Here is a 22,570-nt window from a genome sequence, read left to right as displayed (position 1 = left end):
CTGAGAAGGACGAATCCCGCTTATCGAGAAAATATAAGTTTGATGATGGTAGTCTGAGGTTCGACTCATTGTAGTATGTACAATATACTATACTATGTATTCTTATAGACCACCAAGTCTTAATACTATTGTGTTGTTTATTCCTGTTGTCAGTCACTTTATACGGATAACGGAGAGGATAAAACACGAAAAAATAAGCGATGCTTATCGTAAGCAGCTCTAGAGGTGTGACACAGTAGCCGCTCTTCACGCAAGGATACTGAGATAAAATCAAATCCAGACACGCGTGGTTAATCTGTCAAGAAATCTTTTTGTTCATTTTTATTTTGTAAGGTTACTTCGGGTACTTTATGAAATGGGATTCTTGAGGACATACATTTTCTTTTTTAAAATTGAAGTGGCAAACGCATGCAGTCTATCTGTTAAGTGGTCACTGCTGCGCATATCTGAAACTAACTTCACATAGAAGAGGGATCTATCTGAAGTGGATCACAGATTCCTTGCCACTCATAAGGACTAAGAGGCCGCCTAAACGGTCAATTATATTGTGCAATATTTTTACTCAAAACATTTTTTATTCTCAATCAATACTATTCTACAACTGAACACTAAAACATTGTGCAGTTCGTATTATTGTACGATATAATTGTTTGTTTGGCGTCAACGCGCCTTTCAATCTTATTGTACATTAAAAAAGTATTGTACAATGTTATTGTAGGTCTAGGTGCAGCCTAAAACGGTCGTTTCATTTATAGGCCAGCCGGCATTTACCTACACCCAGTCATCGAAATTCAAGAATTGCTTCACAGTAGAGGTATCTGTGGCGGTGGTACTTTCCCGGTCGATCTTCAAGGATTCTACCAAGTTTAAAATGCGTTCAGTCCATCTTCTAAATTATACGAAAGTGATGCTACCGATGTAAAAGTATTTAAATTGTATCAAAGGCCTAAAAAAGAATTCAGTTTGCAAGCCAAAAAACACAATACTACAACTGTTAACAAGTTGTGACATTACGCTCAACGCACTCCCCCGCGATGTGTATCTAATGTGTAGCTAGAGCGGCTAGAGCTATTTACGCGCTAGATCAGTGTCACTCACCGGTGGCCGTCCGCCCTTGACACCAGTGGCGGGAACCCTTCCACGTGGCGCCTCGCTTCACGTGACGGTACTCCGACAGGTACCTGTCAAAAAAAAACACATGTATTACATGTAGACAACACGACTATGACAAACAATATACAGGGTGAATTTTTCAAACGGGCCTTCAGGGCCAAATCCGAAACTATAAGGATTAGTGAAAAATGCAGAAAGGAGTTACGAGGCCGATTTTGATAAAAACTAAAACTGTAACATATTTTTTTTAAAATAACTTTTTTCCTAGCTGAGAATCGAACGAGTTCATTTTGAAAAAAAATAAACCCTCTATATTATTCCACTATCTGATAGTGTTGCTTATAAGGATCAAAATCTGGGAAGTAATGATAAATGACAAACTAAAGGAAAAGCCTCAATTTTAAGAAAAAAAATCTTTTATTCATATTAATTTGGCAGTTAAGTTCCCGCCATTCATTAATTTAAACATTTCGCGTATTAACAATTTTTTTGGCTCAATGTTTCAAATCATTCGAAGCGGACGTTTTGTTCTCCAAGAATTTATATTTTTATGTCCGACTTAGTTAAGGTTATTTTTAAGACCATTATAAAAGATTTAACTTGCTATGGGCGGAGTTTCGTTTAATACAGATGTAAAGTTGACAATTTGCGAGAATGACTTTTTCGAGTCAAATCCGAGTGATTACTAAACAAAGAGATATAGAAAAATATATTTAACGTCGAAACGAAGTTGTAAACAACAAACAATTAAGAATTTACTATTTAATCAGTTATCTATTTTTATTAAAAAATAAATCCTAATAACGGCGGGAACTTATTTGCCAAACTATTACTTTCTCATACAAAGCCGTATGTCATGGTCATAACATCGAATAATTAGTTGATTAACCAACAAATTCTTTAATGGTATGACTTATGTATGTTTCTAAAGAGTTATACATAAATCATTTGTTATGTATAATCCGTAAGAATTAGAATGCCAATGTATGAAAAAATATCTATTTTCTTCAAAATTTTCCTTGTCCTTTACTTTGTCACATAAAATTACTTCAAAGAATTTGATCCTTATAAGCGACACTAGCACAAAGTGGAATAATATAGAGGGTTTTTTTTCAAAATGAACTCATTCGATTCCCGGCTAGGGAAAAAAATATTTAAAAAAAGTAATGATGCAGTTTTAGTTTTAATCAAAATCAGCCTCGTAACTCCTTTCAGCATTTTTCGCTAATCCTTATAGTTTCGGATTTGGCCCTAAAGGCCTATTTGAAAAATTCACCCTGTATATGGTTAAAATTTACATTTGACGACATACGATACGACGAAATGACTTAAATAGTATTGGGGTCTCAATCACCACATCACACCAATCAACACAACCGTTTTTAATAATAATAATCAATCTATCCATTTTGCCTATCTTGGCTCATCACTAAGGGTTCATTCGTTTCAATTTCATTATGATTGACTAGCTGACCCGGCAAACTTTGTACTGCCTCAAAATCTATTTATCAAATATATTTCATATAAAATATAGCCTATGTTACACGTGGATAATGTAGCTTTCGAATGGTGAAAGAATTTTTAAAATCGGTCCAGTAGTTTTTGAGCCTATTCATTACAACCAAACAAACAAACAAAGTTTTCCTCTTTATAATATTAGTGTAGATTACTACTCGTACTTTGATATATTTTATCAAAGTATCAGCTTGCCATAACAAAAGGGATAAGTACCATACGAACAGAAGCATGTGCGGAGACCTCTGCGCTATGACATGTGACCGATAAAGGCGGATAAGTTTCATTCCTTTCACTTATTGCCGATAAACTTCCGACCCTGTTCATAAAAAAATTAAATTAAGGCACCGTATCACTTGACAAGGGTATCATGTGATGTCATCTATCGGTAGCGGTTTTATCGATCGTTATTTCGTTTATTACTTTCACATATTAGTTTTTGGATAGCCGATAGTTGATATTCGAGTGCTCAGTCTGAGATAATTGACAAATGGATATGAAAAACCGTTCTTAAAAATTAAAAAAAAAAATTAGATAGGTATTCGTTTGATTTTCTGAATATTCAACACAATTGCTTCGAAAATTAAAATTCATTTGACGAAAATATGACAATAGCAATTATTATAATAACAAAAATGCGACTGCTTAAAACTCCCGCAATTTAGACGATTTCAACGAGACCTCATGTTAAAATCCGTCCGTAAATCAAGCCGTTTGGGCCGTAAGCCGTACCAAGGAGTGGGACATATATACATACTTCATACATACATACGTACAAACATATATATATATATTATAATATAGGAGTAGCAGACGAGCATGCAGTCCACCTGATGGTAAGTGGCTACTGCCGCCCATGGACATCTGTAATCAACCCCAGATAGGATTAGATATTCCTACCTGAGGTCGGCCACAGATGCGCCGCTACCCCTGAGGACTAAGCTGGAACGCCTCGGAAAAGTATGTCTCCCTTACCACACCCTTCAAACCGGAACACAGCAGCGCCTAACACTGCTGTTATTAGGTAGAAATAGGTGTGGCGGTGGTGCCGCCGGAGTCGAACCACAAAGGGTTCTACCACCTTCAAAACACGCTCGAAAAAAAAGTAAACTATTTTTTTTAAAAACAGCAATGTTACACGGTAAATACAACGTAAATAAGATTCCACGAACTAAATCAGGCAGTAAATTAAGTGTGAAGTAGATACAATCAAGAATATAAATAAAGCATGTAGCACAGTGGAAACACGTTCTGTCTCCGACTATCCGTCGCTGTCTAACATCTGAGATTCGAATCTAAACCAACAGCCACTTAACTAATGGCTTCCTTGTCTAAATACTAGCTTTCACGAGTTGATGACCCCTTTCTTACAATTGTCATGGTCTAAGGGTGTTGTCTGTTTAGTTCTGATTCTTGTCTGACATTTCAATTGAAAACTAATGTAAGGGTATATTTTCATTACAATACTTTTAAGTTAATTTATGTTAATAAGAGTCTATTTAATTGCTGGTGAGAAGCAATGTAGCGGGAAACTATATAAAAAGAAAGAAGGAAATTATATGCTTTTATAGAAAAAGATGTCATAGAATGGATTGTCAGAGAAAATAAATAATAGAGCTGTTATTGAATCTTTTATAACATAAAATAGTCTTTCAGGAATAATGAGTTTACACTAAGGATTGAAAACATCAGATTAAGCTTAAGCAGACTATTATTATTCCTATTAGAAATGATATTTTCCGTTTAGCAATTATATTTTCAATCGAGGTGAAATAACAGTGAGCTGATATTCACTCAGTTTAAAATATCATTTACCCGATATTGGTTGCCAGTATCACGTAGGCTGAAAAGATGATGGATGAATGGAAAGCTGATCCTAATAACATCTCATTCAAAAAAAACAATCCATTCAATTTGTAACTAACTGATTACCACAAAAACAATCGGAGTCATCGCAGTCACATAATCACAACTATATGAGTTACATCGAGAACATCGGAAAAGTCTCTCTCTACAAAAACTAGAACAGTATTAAAATGAACCTGATTGCAAATGGCCGCCGGATCAACCTGATCACCGAGGATAATTCCCATTAGTAACATGCAATCTTTACAAAACATCAAAATTGTACACTAAAAAAAGACGATAGTAAATACTCTTCCACAATCATCTGACTCGATCCGGCCGATGCCTAGGTGCCTTAATCTTAGCTTAAAATTATTTTTACTAATGATTTCGTAAACCAATCGATATTTTACAATTGGTCCAACGTATAAGATAAGGCTATCTGTATGCCTAGATAAAACTATGAAAGTACACAAACAGATTCCTCACCTGGCCACGGGTTCCCTGAGCAGCGTGATGTAGAAGTACCGCCTGTGCACCGCGGACCCCTCGTGTCGGTCCAGCTCACCGCTCACGCACGCCGTCAGCTCCGTGAAGTCGGCGTGAAGACCGCACCTGGTGACAAATGTTATTGTTTTAGTACTCCGTCCTTCAAGTATATTTTATTTTATGAAGAAAATGCTCGACATAACCAGACTTTTTTGTTTTGTATGTAGCTAGCTAAATTAGTAATGAACAGCAGTGTGACAGTAATTCATTGAGGACGTAGAGGAGAATACTTTTGTCTGACACTACACGCGTCTGACCCGACACGCGTCTGACACGCTCTATGTCTGTAATGTAAACAAACCGTAAGTTTAGCTAGAAAATATCTTACTATTTCTATAGAGCAAAAGGAGCACATCAAACTCCGTCAGTTCCCTATAGCCGTAATATTACGTCTTTGCAACGTGACAAGGATTCGTACAGCTCTTTGAGTCGGGATTACCGACTAAAGACGTCAAAGGCCTTCGTCAATACGAGACACACTATGAAAGATATGCTACACCTACCTACCTATATTTTGTCGTCAAATTTTGAAAGGGTGCTCTTTACAAAATTGAAGTAGATTTGAAGTAGCTGAGGCATATCTATAATAGACTCTAGATAGATTTGGAATTGAATTGGATGTCGATAGTAAACATATACTAAACATTCGTAAAAACAAAGTTAGAACGCATCGTATTAGTATTTACTTGACCACTGTCTTGGACCAAAATGATGCCAGAAATACGTGTGACATTAATGCCACCACCTCCAACGTGCTAATCCTGAGGACTAAATTGAGGACCGCTTCGTATTAGTGTCTTAACACACTTATTATAGTCCTACTACCAAACTATTTTCTTACTACTTTAACGTATACAATGCGCCAACATGTCATTTACTCGTAGGTTTATTATACTTACTTATTCCTCATAAAACGCAGACAGCATTTGGGTAAAGCATCATAAATATATACTACATATTTAAGACGGTAAAAAGGAAAATTTTACCCAAGTACAGTTCAATAAAAAGTCTTAGAGATCGTGACGGGGATCAACTCAGGATTTTGAGACGAGATTTGCTTGAAGTCTCGAAGGTCAATACGAGATTACACGCCATGAATTATATGTCATATGTAACGTAACCATATTATGTCTTGGACTCAAAACCAGACTTTGGTTTATATACCTATGTCAATTATTATTATTTTAATATGGAGTAGCAGACGAGCATGCAGTCCACCTGATGGTAAGTGGCTACTGCCGCCCATGGACATCTATAATCGACTCGTGTTAGGATTCCATATTCGTACCAGACGTGGGCCACAGATGCGCCGCTACCTCTGAGGACTAAGCTGGAACGCCTCGGAAGAGTATGTTTCCCTTACCACACCAGAACACAACAGCGCTTAACACTGCTGTTATAAGGCAGAAATTGGTGTGGCGGTGGTGCCGCCGGAGTCGAACCACAAAGGGTTCTACCACCTTCTAATTACTTGTCCGAGGAACAAAATTTTAATGCTTTTTTTATATATCTATTCACCTTACTTATCAGTTCATCACTTTATCAATAGAGTCTAACAGAACGGTACAATTTTGCGCCCCGAGGTCTCTCTCAAGTGCTCTCGAGCACTCTGGGACAAAAACCAAAAAAGGTACAGTCTCGTGTAAATCGAGGCGTTTGGTCACGTTAGTCATACCCATTACTGTTATACTTGTATTTATCGTCAAATTTCGGAGGAAGCGTTTATGAAAAGCGGTCCGGGGATAAAGGGATTTCAGGTCTATAAAAGGCTTTTGTTCCGATTGCTTCTGTAAAAGGAATATGCACAATGGGCCGCGGTCATACATTTCGTGCAAAAACGCTATCTATACCACCCAAGTTTTAAAATCATGCAATCAATATTTTTATCCGCCTGCGTACGGTAATATTTTTCGTACATAATATCATAATCATAATCAACCCATTAATGTCCCACTGTTGGGCACGGGTTTCCTCTCAGAATAAGAAGGATTAGGCCATAGTCTACCACGCTGGCCGAGTGAGAATTCATAAAGATCACATACGTTTGAAAACTTATTTTTTAAGGTTTCTCAGGTATGCACGAAGTCAATAGAATTTGTATAAAATGATAAACAAACACTACAAAAGTGACCGTAACAAAACGGTCGTATTTATTCTATTAATGCGTAATTCGTAAGTTTAAAATATATAGGCAAACATTTAAAAATATATTCATAGATATTATAAGTATAACCATAGATTAGTAAAGATACTTCGCCGCCTTGAAATTGAATGAAGCCACAATTGGCTTATAATCGCAAGTTCTTTTTTTAAATTCTTGACAAATAAAACATTTTTAGAGAAAATTTACGAATAAATAACTAATACTGCGTAATTTACATGAATTTACATAATAAATAAATAATTATTTCAAATAATTTAGGGATATTTTAGCACGGAGACGTGGCAAAACTTTTTTACGCAAGTATTTCAATTCTCAAAACTGGGTACATTTTCTAGTTAGGAGTGAGTAATCTTTACTAATCTATGAGTATAATGTTTTAGTCAAATCTTAACTACTCAATAGTGAGACGTAAACTAATCTTCAAAACGAACATTTCTCCGAATTTGTTAATAATATTAATCCAGCATACGATATCCAGAGGGAACACATACGAGTACGTTATAATATGAAGATTAAGCATAGTTACAATATAACATAACGGATATCTGAAACCGTTTTATTCAGATATCATACAATATCGGTACTCTTGACATAGTCAACTGTTATGAAGAACCAACGAATCGTCAAACTAAACCATTGTACACCAAAAACCTTCTCGTTATATCACCCGTCTTTTTTCAACTTGCAACAATCGCTAATGTGAGAAAGGGACAAGGCCAATATAACAGAATGTATTTATACGAGTTTGTTGAAACTCAAGCTATGTACTAACTGTATGAAGGTGGTAGAACCCTTTGTGTTTCGACTCCGGCGGCACCACAGCCACACCTATTTCTACCTAATAACAGCAGTGTTAGGCGCTGCTGTGTTCCGGTTTGAAGGGTGTGGTAAGGGAGGCAGACTTTTCCGAGGCGTTCCAGCTTAGTCCTCAGGGGTAGCGCCGCATCTGTGGCCGACCTCAGGTAGGAATATCTAATCCTATCTGGGGTTGATTAAAGATGTCTATGGGCGGCAGTAGCCACTTACCATCGGGTGGACTGTCTGCTACTCTTATATTTTAAAAAAAAACTTGATATCGCTAACAAGCTGCTTCAGACAACGATATGAGAAAAACAGCTATCCATATCGATAAGCACCGAATAATAGTTACATAACTGTATTCGAGTAGTCGCAAACGACCATGTCTAGTGGCGGTAGTGCTGTGGGCAGTGGCGCGTGAACTGACAGATAGTTCGGCTCGATGCCACCGAAACTGGGTCTCCGCCTCGGGGTTCCCACATTTAATATCCTCCAAGGCGGATGCTGTATGTTCAGGTAATACGTATGCGGTAGGGTGACAATACTTCCCATTTGGACGGGACTGTCCTGTTTTCTAGTTATGTTGAGATTATTACGTAAAGCTTGCACAATATGCTTGAGGTTAAGTTGACAGCGTAAATATCATCACTATGAAGTCGAAAGAAAACCGATTGTTATCGTAATTATAGTTGATAACATATTCGTTGTTAACGGTATACTTTATATAGAGTGGAAGGTAATTCTTGCGAAATTTATAAAATGTTATTTTCTAAAATAAAATTAACAATTACATTTCATTTTAGAAAAAAATCGAAATTGATTTAAATAACTTTATAAAAATATTTAATATAATAGGTGATTAAGATGAAAAATTAATACACAAAACAAAATAAAAAGCTTATTTCGCGTATAATCACATTTAATTTTGATTTTAAGTCTTTGAATGTCCCATTTTCAGCATAAGCATGGTCACAATACGCCTAAACACATGTAGCTGCAAGTGAGCGACGAAATAACTCAAAATATAAAGCTCTTTCAGTGTTGCTGGTTTTATAAATGAAGTATGAGTACCTACATTTTTAGTACCCATGTAAGCACTGACATTTATATATACAGGGTGCCCGGAAATAACTACAAGGCCGGAATTACACGAGGATGCACGGGAAATGAAAGCATGGGGTGATGTAAATATTTAAAAAACAGCATAGAGGTTTGAAACTCGGCCTCTCAATCGGGGCGTCCAGAATTGAGTACCTCTTATTTTTGTGTTATGTATCAGTTATATATTACGTGATTAAACGGTAAAGGAGAACATGATGAAGAAAACTACACGCCTGCAAGTTCTTTTAAAAAAGTTTTCAAGTTTGTGTGAAATCTACTAACCCGCATTTGTCCGGTGCAGCTGACTATAGCCTGAGCCCTTTACACTCCGAAAGGATACCCAGCAGTCCCAGCAGCAGCAGTAGTGAGGAGAGGTCTCAGCAGTGGGACCGTAATGGGTTGACGACACTAACGATAAACTTCATCGGCATAGTTGCAACCACAATAAAGCCATATATTCTACATCTCACATACAAAACAAGTTTCTTACGAAATTGGTCCCGAGACATCACAGTATCTAATTTTAGTAGCTGGCTAGGCAATACGTTAAACTCAGACTTTGCTGAACTTAGGTATACGAGTAGTTTTGCATTGCAAATGAAGTCTTACTATCCCCCTGACAATCTATCCTAAGCTCGTCACGTTTTCAAGAGATTGATAATCCTTAGTAATAAGTGGTCATTGCTGACACTTGTTACATATTATGTTAAAACGCTCCGAAGGGATTTTAAAAATATAATATATTCTTCCATAATCATCAATACTTACAATATATATTTTTATCCAATCATTTATGACACTTCCTCAACAAAAGAAAATGCAAATATCAGATGATGTTTCATAACTCAAAGCAAGACTGAATATTCTAAGGGTGGGTTGCATCGAAAGCCCGGTTACAGTTTACGTTAAAGTTAAATATAACAGTAACTTTGACGGTATCGATGGAATATAAGAATTCTATGTTGCACCAATTCATTTGTCATTAACGTCACTTGTGTCGCTGTCACCGCAATTTTTATTCGAAATTGACAGATAGGGAAGTTCACAATTACAGTAACTTTAACCGATCGAAATCGAGCAGTTAAAGTTAAGTATTAGTAATGACGTAATTTCAACCTCAACTGAAATGGTGCAACTAATTATTTTTTTAACCATGTATTTGACGGCTGGTTAGATTTCTGTAAATGTTAAAGTTACATGATGCAACCCACCCTAGAAATATTAAAATAGGAAAGTATTCAAAAGTGACATAAATAATCAACAACCAGCAATTATGTGGCCAATACTAGAATCCATGTGATGTGACTGTAAAACCTATACGAGAAAGATTGATGACGCAAACAAGCATCCAGTCCACTTGATGGTAAATGGTCATGGCTGCACATGGGCGTATGCAACCAATGCATTGTCACTTCTTAATATTAAGGTAGCCCCATAGTCAGCCGGCATCCACACCCATCCACCAAGCGCAAGCGCCTCACATTAAAAACAGGACAGAATTTTTATCAGAAACTGATGGCATATTTATAGTTACCCTTGAAACCAAGTTGACCTCATCTTTCCCTAAGGTACCACCCCTTCAAACTAGAACTCAGCAGCTCTTAACACTGCTATTATAAAGCACACGTAGATATATCCTTGTTGCCTTTAGTCATAACTATTTATTAATCTGTCCTTTAGTGTCGATTGTCGAACCACGTTCTACCATCCTTACACTAGTTTTGAATTGCAAATGAAACCTCTCAATCCTCAGCGAATCCGCCCTAAGCTCGTCACGTTTCGAAATCATTTCAATATTTTGATAAATCGATCATTAGGGCGGGAAAAAAGGTTCGTCTAAATTACGCCGCCTAGATTGATGAAGGCAAGATCGTGACAAAAACTAATGAGATCTATTCCAGGTTTGGTAGATAAGGAATAAGGATTGAACAGGAGCGCTCATGACACACGTATCGGATATTATTTTTAAAAGCTTTCGTCGCGTACTTAGCCTTCAAAGGAGATGAATTTTCAAAATTTTCTTTTACGTTTTGTGAAGAACTCTTGTTGTTAATTTTATACATTTATCCATAGATTGAATTTGTGTTTATCATATATCATATTTATTTATTTATTTCAGATGAATTGCAGTTTTGGTGGTGAATGTTATTAAATAATTAATAATTATATGTGCTACTAAATCCGAACTATAATTACGTATGTTATATGATATTATGTATGTTATACCCAAACTACGATATAATGGTTAAATTTAAATGGCATTCCGCCATTAAAACAAATAGATATAATTACAATAGTGTCATTATTGAAATGTGTAGGCCAGGCAATATTCCAAAAAGCGTATTCTACTGAATAGACAATTTGATCTATAAACAATTTTAACGTTGATTAAATTGGACCGAGTTTATCGACAGAAATCAAATAGAACTTAGTAAATTAAACTTTGCTTAATGATCATGAATGGACTTCTAATATATTGCTGGCGGGTAAGCACTCTAAAATGTCCCAATTTAAAGTTTTACAAAAGTAAACAACAGTGTCAAATCGCGTTCACAACAATATATCATACAGAGTATTTAACACCATCATATATTAACAAAAATATAGTAATTATAGTACACTTTATTAAAAAAAACGTGTTGTAACAGCTCATAATAGATCAGAGTCTACTTTCGTGCGTCGGAAACGACGATCTACGAATCCGAAGATAGCCGAATTTTACCGAAAATAATCTTTCTCTAACCTTTAACCTTTAACTCAAGAAATATATAATCGATTAATAGGGATATTTACGAGTATGTCCAAATGTTTAAACCATAAATTACAGAAAATGGCTACGGGAAAGCAAAAGATCGTCTTATAATAAAGAAAATAAAAATTCTCGTTTAACTTTTTCTTTCTTTAGTCAGTTAAAGTGTCAAACCTGTATTAGATTTTAATATTTATCGCAATTGGAAATGCAAATTGAAAGTCAGAATAAAACCGTGAGATGGGAACCGCTAAAATAACAGCTAGAATGGGATATAAATATTTTTCTAGGAAAATGAGCGAAGGAATATCTTCGCTCGAATAAATAAGATGTACTGTGTCTGACAGGAAGGTATTCTCATATTTTATGCATTTTGAGTAGTGATGTTCGCATATCCGAATATTCGCAATTGTTTAATTTTTGATATTCGTATTCGTATTCGCATGATGCAATGCGATTGTTTAGCGTTTGTTCAAATTGAAAGTAAATTATGTTATAGATATATAACGAGAGTACAACTGATATTTTTTTGTTTTGTATTTGGATAAAAATGATTATGGAACAGTCTTGATGTAGCAATACTATATCTTTTATTAAAAGATCACTGCCCCAAAAAAAATAAAAGTAAATATCATGATGATGATCTACACTAATATTATAAAGAGGAAAACTTTGTTTGGTTGTAATGAATAGGCTCAAAAACTACTGGACCGATTTGAAAATTCTTTCACCATTCGAAATCTACATTATCCACGAGTAACATAGGCTATATTTTATATGAAATATATTTGATAAATAGATTTAGAGGCGGTACAAAGTTTGTCGGGTCAGATAGTATTATAATAAAACCGAATAAAATTTGTTTTATATCGAATATCTTCTGTGAGAACATTCGCATTCACATTCCCGAATGTGAAGAATCCAGCATACGTCACATCACTAAATTCAACAGGATGGGGCTTGTTAAACATATCCCATATTTTCAGGAGTTACCATTTTGTGGAAAACCGATGGTTAGGCTGATGAGGGTGGCGTGGGGTCGCTCGTTATTGACCCAACGAAACAATAGCGAAAAACTTCCAATGTTAAGGTTTTAGGATCATTTTTTGTGTATCATAATAACGTAAGATAAGGTAGTAGAATATTTTTTGTTGTGTCATGTTTTTTTATTTTAGTTTGTAATAGGTATACAATGCATTTGCCGTTAAATGACCACTGCAGCTCATTGAAGTCTGCAGATCTAACCAGGATACAAGTCCAGAAATGAATAACAGACGTAATAGCTTTAAATATTGGTTTAAACGGCTCATACACAAGGTTTACAAATCTCTTCTAACTCGAAGATGACTGTGCTACCACAGCCACCATAAAAATCATGAACCTTCCTTTCAGACAAAAAATAAGAGAATTTAAATGGTAATTCAGAACCTAATCTCAGTTGAATACATTATTGAGGTCGATTTGACGAGAAATCATATAAGGAACGTTCCTTCGCATACAAAATAAGCCATTATGCAACACAGCCAACACTTCCCTTTAAAACAGGGAAGAGATAGCATAAAACACCAACAAAATAATGACTATCATTTCCGTTTAACCGTACGATCGTCGAGCTCGTCTGTTCAAAATTATTACCTGCTGATCTCAGCACAGGCAGCGAGCGCGAACCGGTTCACCATATTGCCCATATTGTCCATATTGCACATATTGTACGCGCGCTGACTGCGCGTTCGCACTATATTGTCAATTGCACGTGCGCCGCTGTGTTGGTACTGCGTTGTCGATTATACGATATTGTTGGCGCGAAAGGGTATGTTCCGCTCGGGTCTGCGATTATTGTACGTTATATTTTTGGGTATATTTATGTTTTATCGAGACACAATCGAACAAAAAATACTTTGAGTTTCATACGCTCTTTAACAAGCTTATGCAAATGCCGACCTTCTATTTTATTTTCCAGCGATGGAACTCATTTGGTAACCATGAAATATTCTCCAAAACTTGAAATATCAAAGGAATTATTTTTTTTGTCTAGGTTGTTTCTGCCGTACCATAAAACGAATCAGCAATATAATATATAACTCCAAAGTGACGTGTTTAGAGTGGAATTCTAATGCAACATAAAAAATGCGTAGTTCTATTAGATTTTTAAAAGCGATTACGTACATGGTACGTTTGTACCGTCGTAGTGTTTGTACGACTGCACCGTAGCACTCCCGAGTCCCAAGTGGAACGAGCCCAGCTGAACGACGCCAACAGCGTGCCAACAGAGCAGCTATTGTAGATATTAATCAAACCAATTCATACATTGAGAGGAGCTTGTATGGCATCATCCAACCGAGAATTTATTATTCTACAACGGTAGAAAACATTTTGCTACACAAATAAATAAAATCATTCAAGTTATCGTTTCCTAAGCTAATACGATTGGTCCCTGTAGTTCCGGGATCAGAATAGGGCTACGGTATCTCCTGCCTGTCGTAAGAGGCGACTAAAAGGGGGCTTCCGGGGTTGCGGGTCGTAAGAGTGGGAGCTCGAACCGCCCGGACAGCGACCCCGGAAAGGACGGCGGTATGTGTGGTCACATACCGTTGTGCACACCAGACGGTGTGACGACGCTCGTCACACCGTCTGGTGTGCACACCCGATGGGGCAACGCGCTAAGAGGACTCCGGTTGCGGTCCTCTGGAGATCCCGGAGTCCTCTACGCAGCGCAGAGGACGGCCACCGGGGGGGTTTTAGTGCGGTAAGAATCCCGCTCCCACGGCACAGGGTACCTTTTGAAGGTTTCCCCCTCGTAAACAAAAAAAAAAAGAAAAGCTAATACGATAATTGTCATTATTCGAAAATAAAAACAGTTTTTGCAAAGTTTAATGTTGAAGAACGCTGAACTAAACATTCTGACAAGACTTTCAACTTTTGTAAGTTGAAGATCCCTAGAGAAATTCGTGAGAGGAGCTAATTGGCAAAGTTACTTAAATAAAAGACAAAAAAAAAGTGTGTGTGTGTCAGCTACGACGCACGATTGGAGTTTACTACTTACGAATGATAATTATGATATATATCGAATAGAAAAAAGGGTAGGTAAATGAACGCATCTGCTAAAATGATAAGAGAAACAAACATATATCTGTAATTATTCGGATTATTTATATTACTTCAATAATGCGTATTACATAAAGTATGTTACAAAATAATATAAAATAGCGCCATCTAGTGGCAAGTTTTATAAATTGTAAGTTTGCAAGTTTATCAATCTATGTATTTTGGTTCCAAATATTATAATGGTAACTTAATATAGTTGTTTATATTAAAGTAAATTTTAATATAATATAATTATTTATATTTAAAACAATGTTAAACGTTTTATAACTTAAAACTTAATAATTATAATTTCTTTGCCATCTATAAAATATCCTTGTTGCAATTTACGGATGCAATTTATATGAGACTCAATAAACATGTTATTATATGTAATTTGGATTGTTTCTGAATGTTTTATAATTCTAGAATTCATTTAAAACGTATTGCTAATTTTATATAACTTATTTTGAACATAATTCATTAGCAATAATTCTGTAATAAATATTAAATAATACAGTTTTGATTTTGCCCGTTTATCGTTGATAGATGGTGTTGATCAATAATGCATCCATTTTTATAAGTTAAATTAATATATCAGTAACTTACAAAAGCCTCTTTATGTTAAAAACTTATTTTGCTAATATTATATCTTATTCAATTGCTTACTGATTTTATATGTTACTCTTCTTTAAAAACGTTCTTAAAAGATTGTTAATCATATTATGGCGCCAATGTTCATATTTTTCACAGTGTTTATAAATGATCAAACCTATAACTTAATTTATGCAAAAATGTAAACAAATTAGTTAATGACGTTTTAATGTTTTATATATTGCTAATTATTTTTTATTGTAATAATTACTTTCAAATGGGATTTGAACTTACTGTATTTTAAATTAATAAAAGCACTCTTGATTCATATTTTGGTTACCGTTACGCCTCAACTTTTCGTGTTACACTTGATTTTACTCCTCATAAAATTTCCGTACCGGGCCTTATAACTCAAATCGTTTCTTAAGGAGTAAACTCCAAAAAAATCGTAAAAAATATTATAGGTATTATACACAATGAATATAAAAAGGGGAAAAATAATTATAACTATTAATTATTTTCACTATATAGGCGCCCCTTGCACTGGTCGAATTTTCGACTTACAAAAACTAAGCTTGTGATTCTCTGTGGATTAGCCTAAGGTCGTTTGTCCACTGCACCGTCACCGAGCCGATACCGAGAACGAGATTATTTTGGAGCCGATTTTAATATGTCGTGTTGGCGATAGTTTGTCCACTGCGACCGATATCGGCGGTCACTCCATTTTGTTCCAGCTGTCACTTGTGTGACGACAGTGTATGGACAAGTTCCAATGTGTTTTACATTGCCGACACATCGGCCCGTCAAAACCTCGGTGCCGATTTAGCGTTCACGCCGATCTACTCGGAATATCGGCGGCCGGGATGATGGTGCTTGGGTGTCGGACGTGCGGTGGACAAGCTGCTATAGTAAACGTATGTAACGCTACTTCGGCACCGTCATTAATTAATCGGTATCGGCTCGGTGACGGTGGCGGTGGGCAAACAGCGTAAGTATTCATTATCGTACATAATTATTTATTAATTATTAATATATAGATTAGCATTCTTAGATATATTGCACATAATAATTATTTATTAATTATTAATATATAGATTAGCATCCTTAGATATATTGCACATAATGCCAATTACAAGTATTTTACTATAATTCTTGAATTAATAAATGATATGTAGTTACACGGCCGGAATAGCAAACGAACAATCGTAAATTCGTTCTCCAACGACGAACATCGAACCGGTTCAAACCAGATTGCACGTCGAACCAGCTATTTGCATGTGTTCCGAATAAATATGCAACGGACAGATTTCCTTATTGGAAATCTGGAGAAGTTAACCTTCAGACAGTGTGGCGGCGAGGGTCGGGTTAAATTTGTCATTTTATTTGATTGTGAGACATTGCTACCTCTTCAATTAATAAATATTTTTGAAGTTATTCTTTTTTAGTGCGTGTGGTGCATGATGAGAGTGAATTTTCACGACACCGACATTAAAATCATGACCCTAATTTTAGCAAGTAAATATCACAAGTTTTGGAGAAATGGGTATTAATGTTCAACAACACAACTAAGTAGAGTGTAGAGAGATGTGTAGAGTTAGTAAGATGGAGACAATTTCAAGAGGCGTTGGTCCTCACGGGTGATGTAGATATATCTTTGGTCAATGCACCCTTCAAATTACACCGACGTAAGTGCAAATAACAATCGAAAAAAGGAAATTTAAATCAGATTGTTTCCCCTTAATTCTTAATCCAAAATTGAAATGACGTACTACCTACCGTATTTTACCTAATAACAGCAGTTTTAAGCGCTGCTGTGTTCCGGTTTGAAGGGTGTGGTAAGGGAGACAGACTTTTCCGAGGCGTTCCAGCTTAGTCCTCAGGGGTAGCGGCGCATCACTGGCCGACCTCAGGTAGGAATATCTAATCCTATCTGGGGTTGATTACAGATGTCCATGGTAGTAGCCTCTTACCATCAGGTGGACTGCATGTTCGTCTGCTACTCGTATACTATAAAAAAAATTAATAATAATAACGTCATTGCATACGTAATAATAAAGTTATGATTTTATATGTGTGCAAAATAGATAAATTAGCATGAGTGTCCACTATATATGCAATAGACAGATGTACTTATTGGAACTGCGTAGTTCACCTTCAGACGGCGTGGCGACGCGGCGTGGGCGGTTATGATAGCTATGTGTGTGACATCATTGATACTGCAATATGCGACACGTGAGTTATTAAAATAATATCCTATATTAATTAGTCGTGTTTTGCTACTGATCGATATCGAAGTAGTTTATAATTTATAGCATGAGATCGATCCTAGTGATATAAGATGTGGTCTCATATGAAATGTGTTCGTCATATTACTCAATTTTTTCCATTTTTATTTAGAGCCGCTACTCTTTTTATGTGCTACTGCTGAGGCACAGGCCTATTCAGAAGATGGAAAGGTCTGTAGCATATTTAGAATGTAAATAAAATCTCAAATTGGCATCAATAACCAAGTCCAAAAAAGAAAGGAAGGTTGTGGAACTCAGGTGGCTGTCCTAGGCGCTGCGTAGAGCAGCGCCTGGAACTTCAAAGGAACGCAACCGGAGTCCTCTTAGCGCGTTGCCCTATCTATCTATCTATCTACCTAATAACGACAATGTAAAGCACTGCTGGTTTAAAGGGAATCATTCTTTTTCGAGACATACCAGCTTAGTCCTGAGGAGTAGCGGCTCATCTGTGGCCGACCTAATCTAAAAATCTAATCTTATCTTATCTGGGTCTTATTACAGATATCCATAGGCGGTAGTAGCCACTTACCATTAGCTGAGTTGCTACTCGTCTGCAACTCCTATATTTAAAAAAAAGGGTTTGAATAAACTTCCACGTGAACACCCAATAATCGGCCTCTATACAAATATACCCATACACACAGCACTTACGACGCCAGAACCATGTAAACGGGTGCAAATGTCCCGTGTATGTGCGTCGTTTGCATCGAAGATTTCTTTGTTCACCGACAATTCAGTCTCCGAATTGCTGTGTCGTAAAAATTTACTGGTCAATTTGCATAGCCGTAAAATATTTACAACTATCCGATGTCAGCGCTCACCTCAAGTAGCTTCCGAAGATTGTAGTATTTTTTGTAGTATGTAGTTTTTGTTTTAATGTTTGTAGTGTGTAGTAAAATTTAAGTAGTCTTTGAGACGTTATACTTTTTTGATTAGTTATTTATATTTTTTACGCGTAATCCTTGGATATCTAGAATATAAATATCATTTTTAAGTCAAAAAGAGTTTTAGAACTTTTTATACGACCTATAGTTGTACGACCATAATTCTGAAAACTAGTGTAGAAAGTTGTAAGAATATTGTTCAAGTACCATTTTTATTTATATTTATACAACTTATCCATTTTATTTTATACATTCAATAACATGACAGTTACCCTTTCCCACCCGTCTCGTAACTTCGATACAAATCATCTATCAAGCGTAAATCCCAGTAACCACCATCCATAAATATAACCCCCAAATCACCAATCACAATCATATTTTCTATCCCCCACTATATTAACAATAGACCTAACATGCATAACGCAATCTGACATAACCCTGACAATACGGACCGCGCACCGCGATCACAAATTACAAACTCGAATTAATATCACCTTTCTAATTTCGCGGACCATTGAACGCAAATAAAATAACATGCATCACGACGCTAATGACCCGGTGACTGGGGTTTTCAGTGTATTCTAAAATTATATTGTACGGGAATATCTTCAATATTACAAAATTATGAGTGTTCTGACAATTTTTTTTTTTTCGCTTCTATTCTTCAATTACTTTCCGCTTGTTAAATCATAAAACTTATATAACACATAATTAATTATTTAGGAATAACATTATTTTTAAATATTGAGAAAAAATAGATTATGTGCGAATTTCGTGAGGTAAATGTAGGTATTTATCAAAAAAATATTGTATATTTTATTCAGTTTGGGATCTTTCACAAGATCCTGATTTACCCTTGGCCGATTTTAACTGTATGCCGTTTAACAAATCATAGAAAGTATGACGTCTGTATGATTACGAGAAATGAACGATGAAATGTTAAAAAGATGTTTACGGGTTTCTTCTATTTTCTTATGGTCCTTCCATCCGTTAAAGATCTAATCTTTTTTCAATCCTTTTTAGGATATTCGCTGATATTCAACTTATATTCTGTAAAATATTCAAAAGGCTAACCTGTTACTCAATCTACGAACCATGTCAATGAACTCACGGAGAGATTGTATAACAATATTACTACACACATTTACCTATTGTTTCTTTATTTTACCAATAGTATTTGGCTATATTTCAATTTTACTAACATTTTCATTTCATCACTAACGTTGTACTTTTGTAAAGATATTTCTAAGTTATGACTCAATTCAGGTGAAAATAGCTGGTTGAAAGCTGCAAAGAGTTCAAGGTTTTCATTTCAAGATCAAGACTATTATGCTCTAAAAATGATTGTATAAGCCAGCATAGATATGTATCTCACCGCCTTGTAATTAAAGGAAGCCACAAATCGCTGACACATACGTGAAATAGCTGACTGTTTTCCCATTACGTCTCCGACTGTCGTGGTTAAATCTATGCGGAACAATGCCGACATGTGCAGTTAGTGGTGCAAAAACATCGCGAAATCGAAGAAAAAGTGAGAAATATCTTTTCATTCGTAAATGCTCTAAAAACTATTTTTTTTTAATATTTTTCAAACACGAAAATAGCTGACAGTGACAATTTCAATTGTTAAAACTGGTTACATTTTCTTGTTAGGAGTGAGTAATCTTTACCAATGTATGTAAGCCTGTAAGCCTTTATGTAATTTTTTTTTTGATTTTTTAATTTTGAGTAAGTATGGTTTAAAGTAGAAAACATAAAATTGAGTTAGAATGTAATTAATTTCGTAATTACATTCTAACTCAATTTTATGATTACATTTTTGTAATTTAAGTTTTCTGGATTGATAAAATGAGAGATAATAAGAGTAGGATGCGTATTTCGAAAATTGTAACGAACAATTTGTTAGTGTCCACAAATTGCATCTAACTTTGCATACACACAATTAGGTCATCAATTAATGTTCTGCGAACTCATACAATATGCATAACACGTTTGTAACTATTATTTAACGATAATAACTATTGCTCTAACACTATCAATCATGATTGGTGTAGGTACTGGAGCAGCGTGGTGTACTATGGTCCAGACTTTCCCCAATTATAGGTCCAGATGTGCGCCCAGTAGTGGGACTAAATAGCAATTTACTAATTTATTGCCTAGTCTCCAATCCGGTGTTGATTAAAGATGTTCATGGGCGGCAGTTTGAAGTTGGTAGAACCCTTTGTGGTTCGACTCCGGCGGCACCACCGCCATACCTATTTCTACCTAATGACAACAGTGTTAAGCGCTGCTTTGTTCTGGTTTGCAGGGTGTGGTAAGGGAGACATACTTTTCCGAGGCGTTCCAGCTTAGTCCTCAGGAGTAGCGGCGCATCTGTGGTCGACCTCAGGTGGGAATATCTAATCCTATCTGAGGTTGATTACAGATGTCCATGGGCGGTAGTAGCCACTTACCAACAGGTGAGCTGTATGCTCGTCTGCTACTCCTATATTATAAAAAAAGTTTCCAGTTATATACAGTTGGACTGCATGCTACTTTGTCATATCTATAATTAGTCAGGGGTAGCAAACGGTAAAACCGACCTTAGATAGGACTAATTCTATCTTGCGTTGATTACAGATATTCATGGTCGTTATGACTTACCAGCAGGTGGACTACATGCTCGTTTGCATATCTTTCAAATAAAACATGCCGCCATTTTGGATTACTTTGTAAGAACAGGAATGTCCCGCTTCATCATCATCATCAACCCATTATTGTCCCACTGCTGGGCACGGGTCTCCTCTCAGAATGAGAAGGATTAGGCCATAGTCCACCGCGCTGACCAAGTGCGTATTGGTGGTGGTTTATAAAAAAAATCTCAAAGGTATGTGAAGTCTTCACATACCTTTGAGATTTTTTTTATAAATCTCTCTGGTATGCAGGTTTCCTCACTATGTTTTCCTTCACCGTTTTAGCAAGTGATAATTAATTTCTAATACGCACATAATGTCGGATTATGTGCGTATTCGAATTTTGAACCTCTGACCCCTCGACCGAGAGGCAGAGTTCTTTAACCACTAGGCTATCACAGCCTTGTCCCGCTTAATAACAATGAATTTAATCATTGTGAAAATGAAACGAAATTGTCAATTAAACTAACGTCCTCCAGAGACTACTGTTTTATTCATAGAGTGGTTTTTGCAACGAACTAACTTTCAGTTAACGACCAGTCAGTGTCGAGGCTTCGTGGAATAAAGTGGTGATAAAGTGTGTAGTTTCAAACTCGATGGAAGAAGTTATAGGACTCTCTCGCAGCTTTTATGGCAAATATTATGTGGTAAATCTTACAACTAAAGTTTGCTACGCGGTCGAAATTTTACCGTGTTCATCATAAAATTTCCATTTTTGACGTGACAACGTCTTATAATTCGATGGCGTCGGCTGCACGCACCAAAAAACATGACTCATGCGGCGTTACCTCGCTCTGAGGCGTTCCATTTAAGGCTTTAAGTGCAAGCGAGAGCGCGGAAAGAGCGACAAAGAGGCACAATCGGCCTCCGCGTTCGGCAGCGTTCGAAATCTTTCTCTCTCCTACTTGAGTGAGCGATGCGTCCGTAATTTCTAATGCAACCATTCCATCGGTATTTTCTTATGACGTTGTCACGTTCAACTATCGTCAGTAAACCGACTTTACAGACAACCGATCTTTTTTTTTTATAATGACACGAAGGGTAGGCGCCTATTGGCTACTACGGCTACGGCATATTGGAAGCTTTAGCGAGTAACAATCAATGCTTTCCAATTTTTTGCCTATAAAAAATCTATGTGACAATTTTTGCCTGTTGAATCGTCTTTATTCTCAAACGTATAGATTCCATCACGACGTTACGATTAGAAATTAATTCTCTAT

The 22,570-nt window shown here is 36.2% G+C and overlaps 2 protein-coding genes across 2 annotated transcripts in view; both read right to left on the bottom strand.

Moving 5' to 3' along the window:
- Hs6st (heparan sulfate 6-O-sulfotransferase) overlaps nt 1–22,570 on the bottom strand; it is a 229,021-nt gene that overhangs the window by 26,597 nt on the left and 179,854 nt on the right. Inside the window, exons 4-5 of the mRNA XM_073079645.1 lie at nt 4,963–5,088; nt 1,099–1,181 (exon numbers count right to left, since the gene is read on the bottom strand). Of these exons, the coding sequence (XP_072935746.1) occupies nt 1,099–1,181; nt 4,963–5,088 (209 nt within the window). The remainder of the gene's footprint in view (nt 1–1,098; nt 1,182–4,962; nt 5,089–22,570) is intronic.
- Nucleotides 1–22,570, bottom strand: part of CTL16 (C-type lectin 16) — a 445,139-nt gene that overhangs the window by 281,248 nt on the left and 141,321 nt on the right. The gene's annotated exons all lie outside the window — the stretch shown is intronic.

This window comes from Epargyreus clarus, unplaced genomic scaffold (genome assembly GCF_041222505.1).
Source record: "Epargyreus clarus isolate Ecla_fem2 unplaced genomic scaffold, WU_Ecla_fem_2.2 ptg000014l, whole genome shotgun sequence".
NCBI lineage: Eukaryota > Metazoa > Arthropoda > Insecta > Lepidoptera > Hesperiidae > Epargyreus > Epargyreus clarus.
This window is presented reverse-complemented; position numbering and strand designations above follow the sequence as displayed.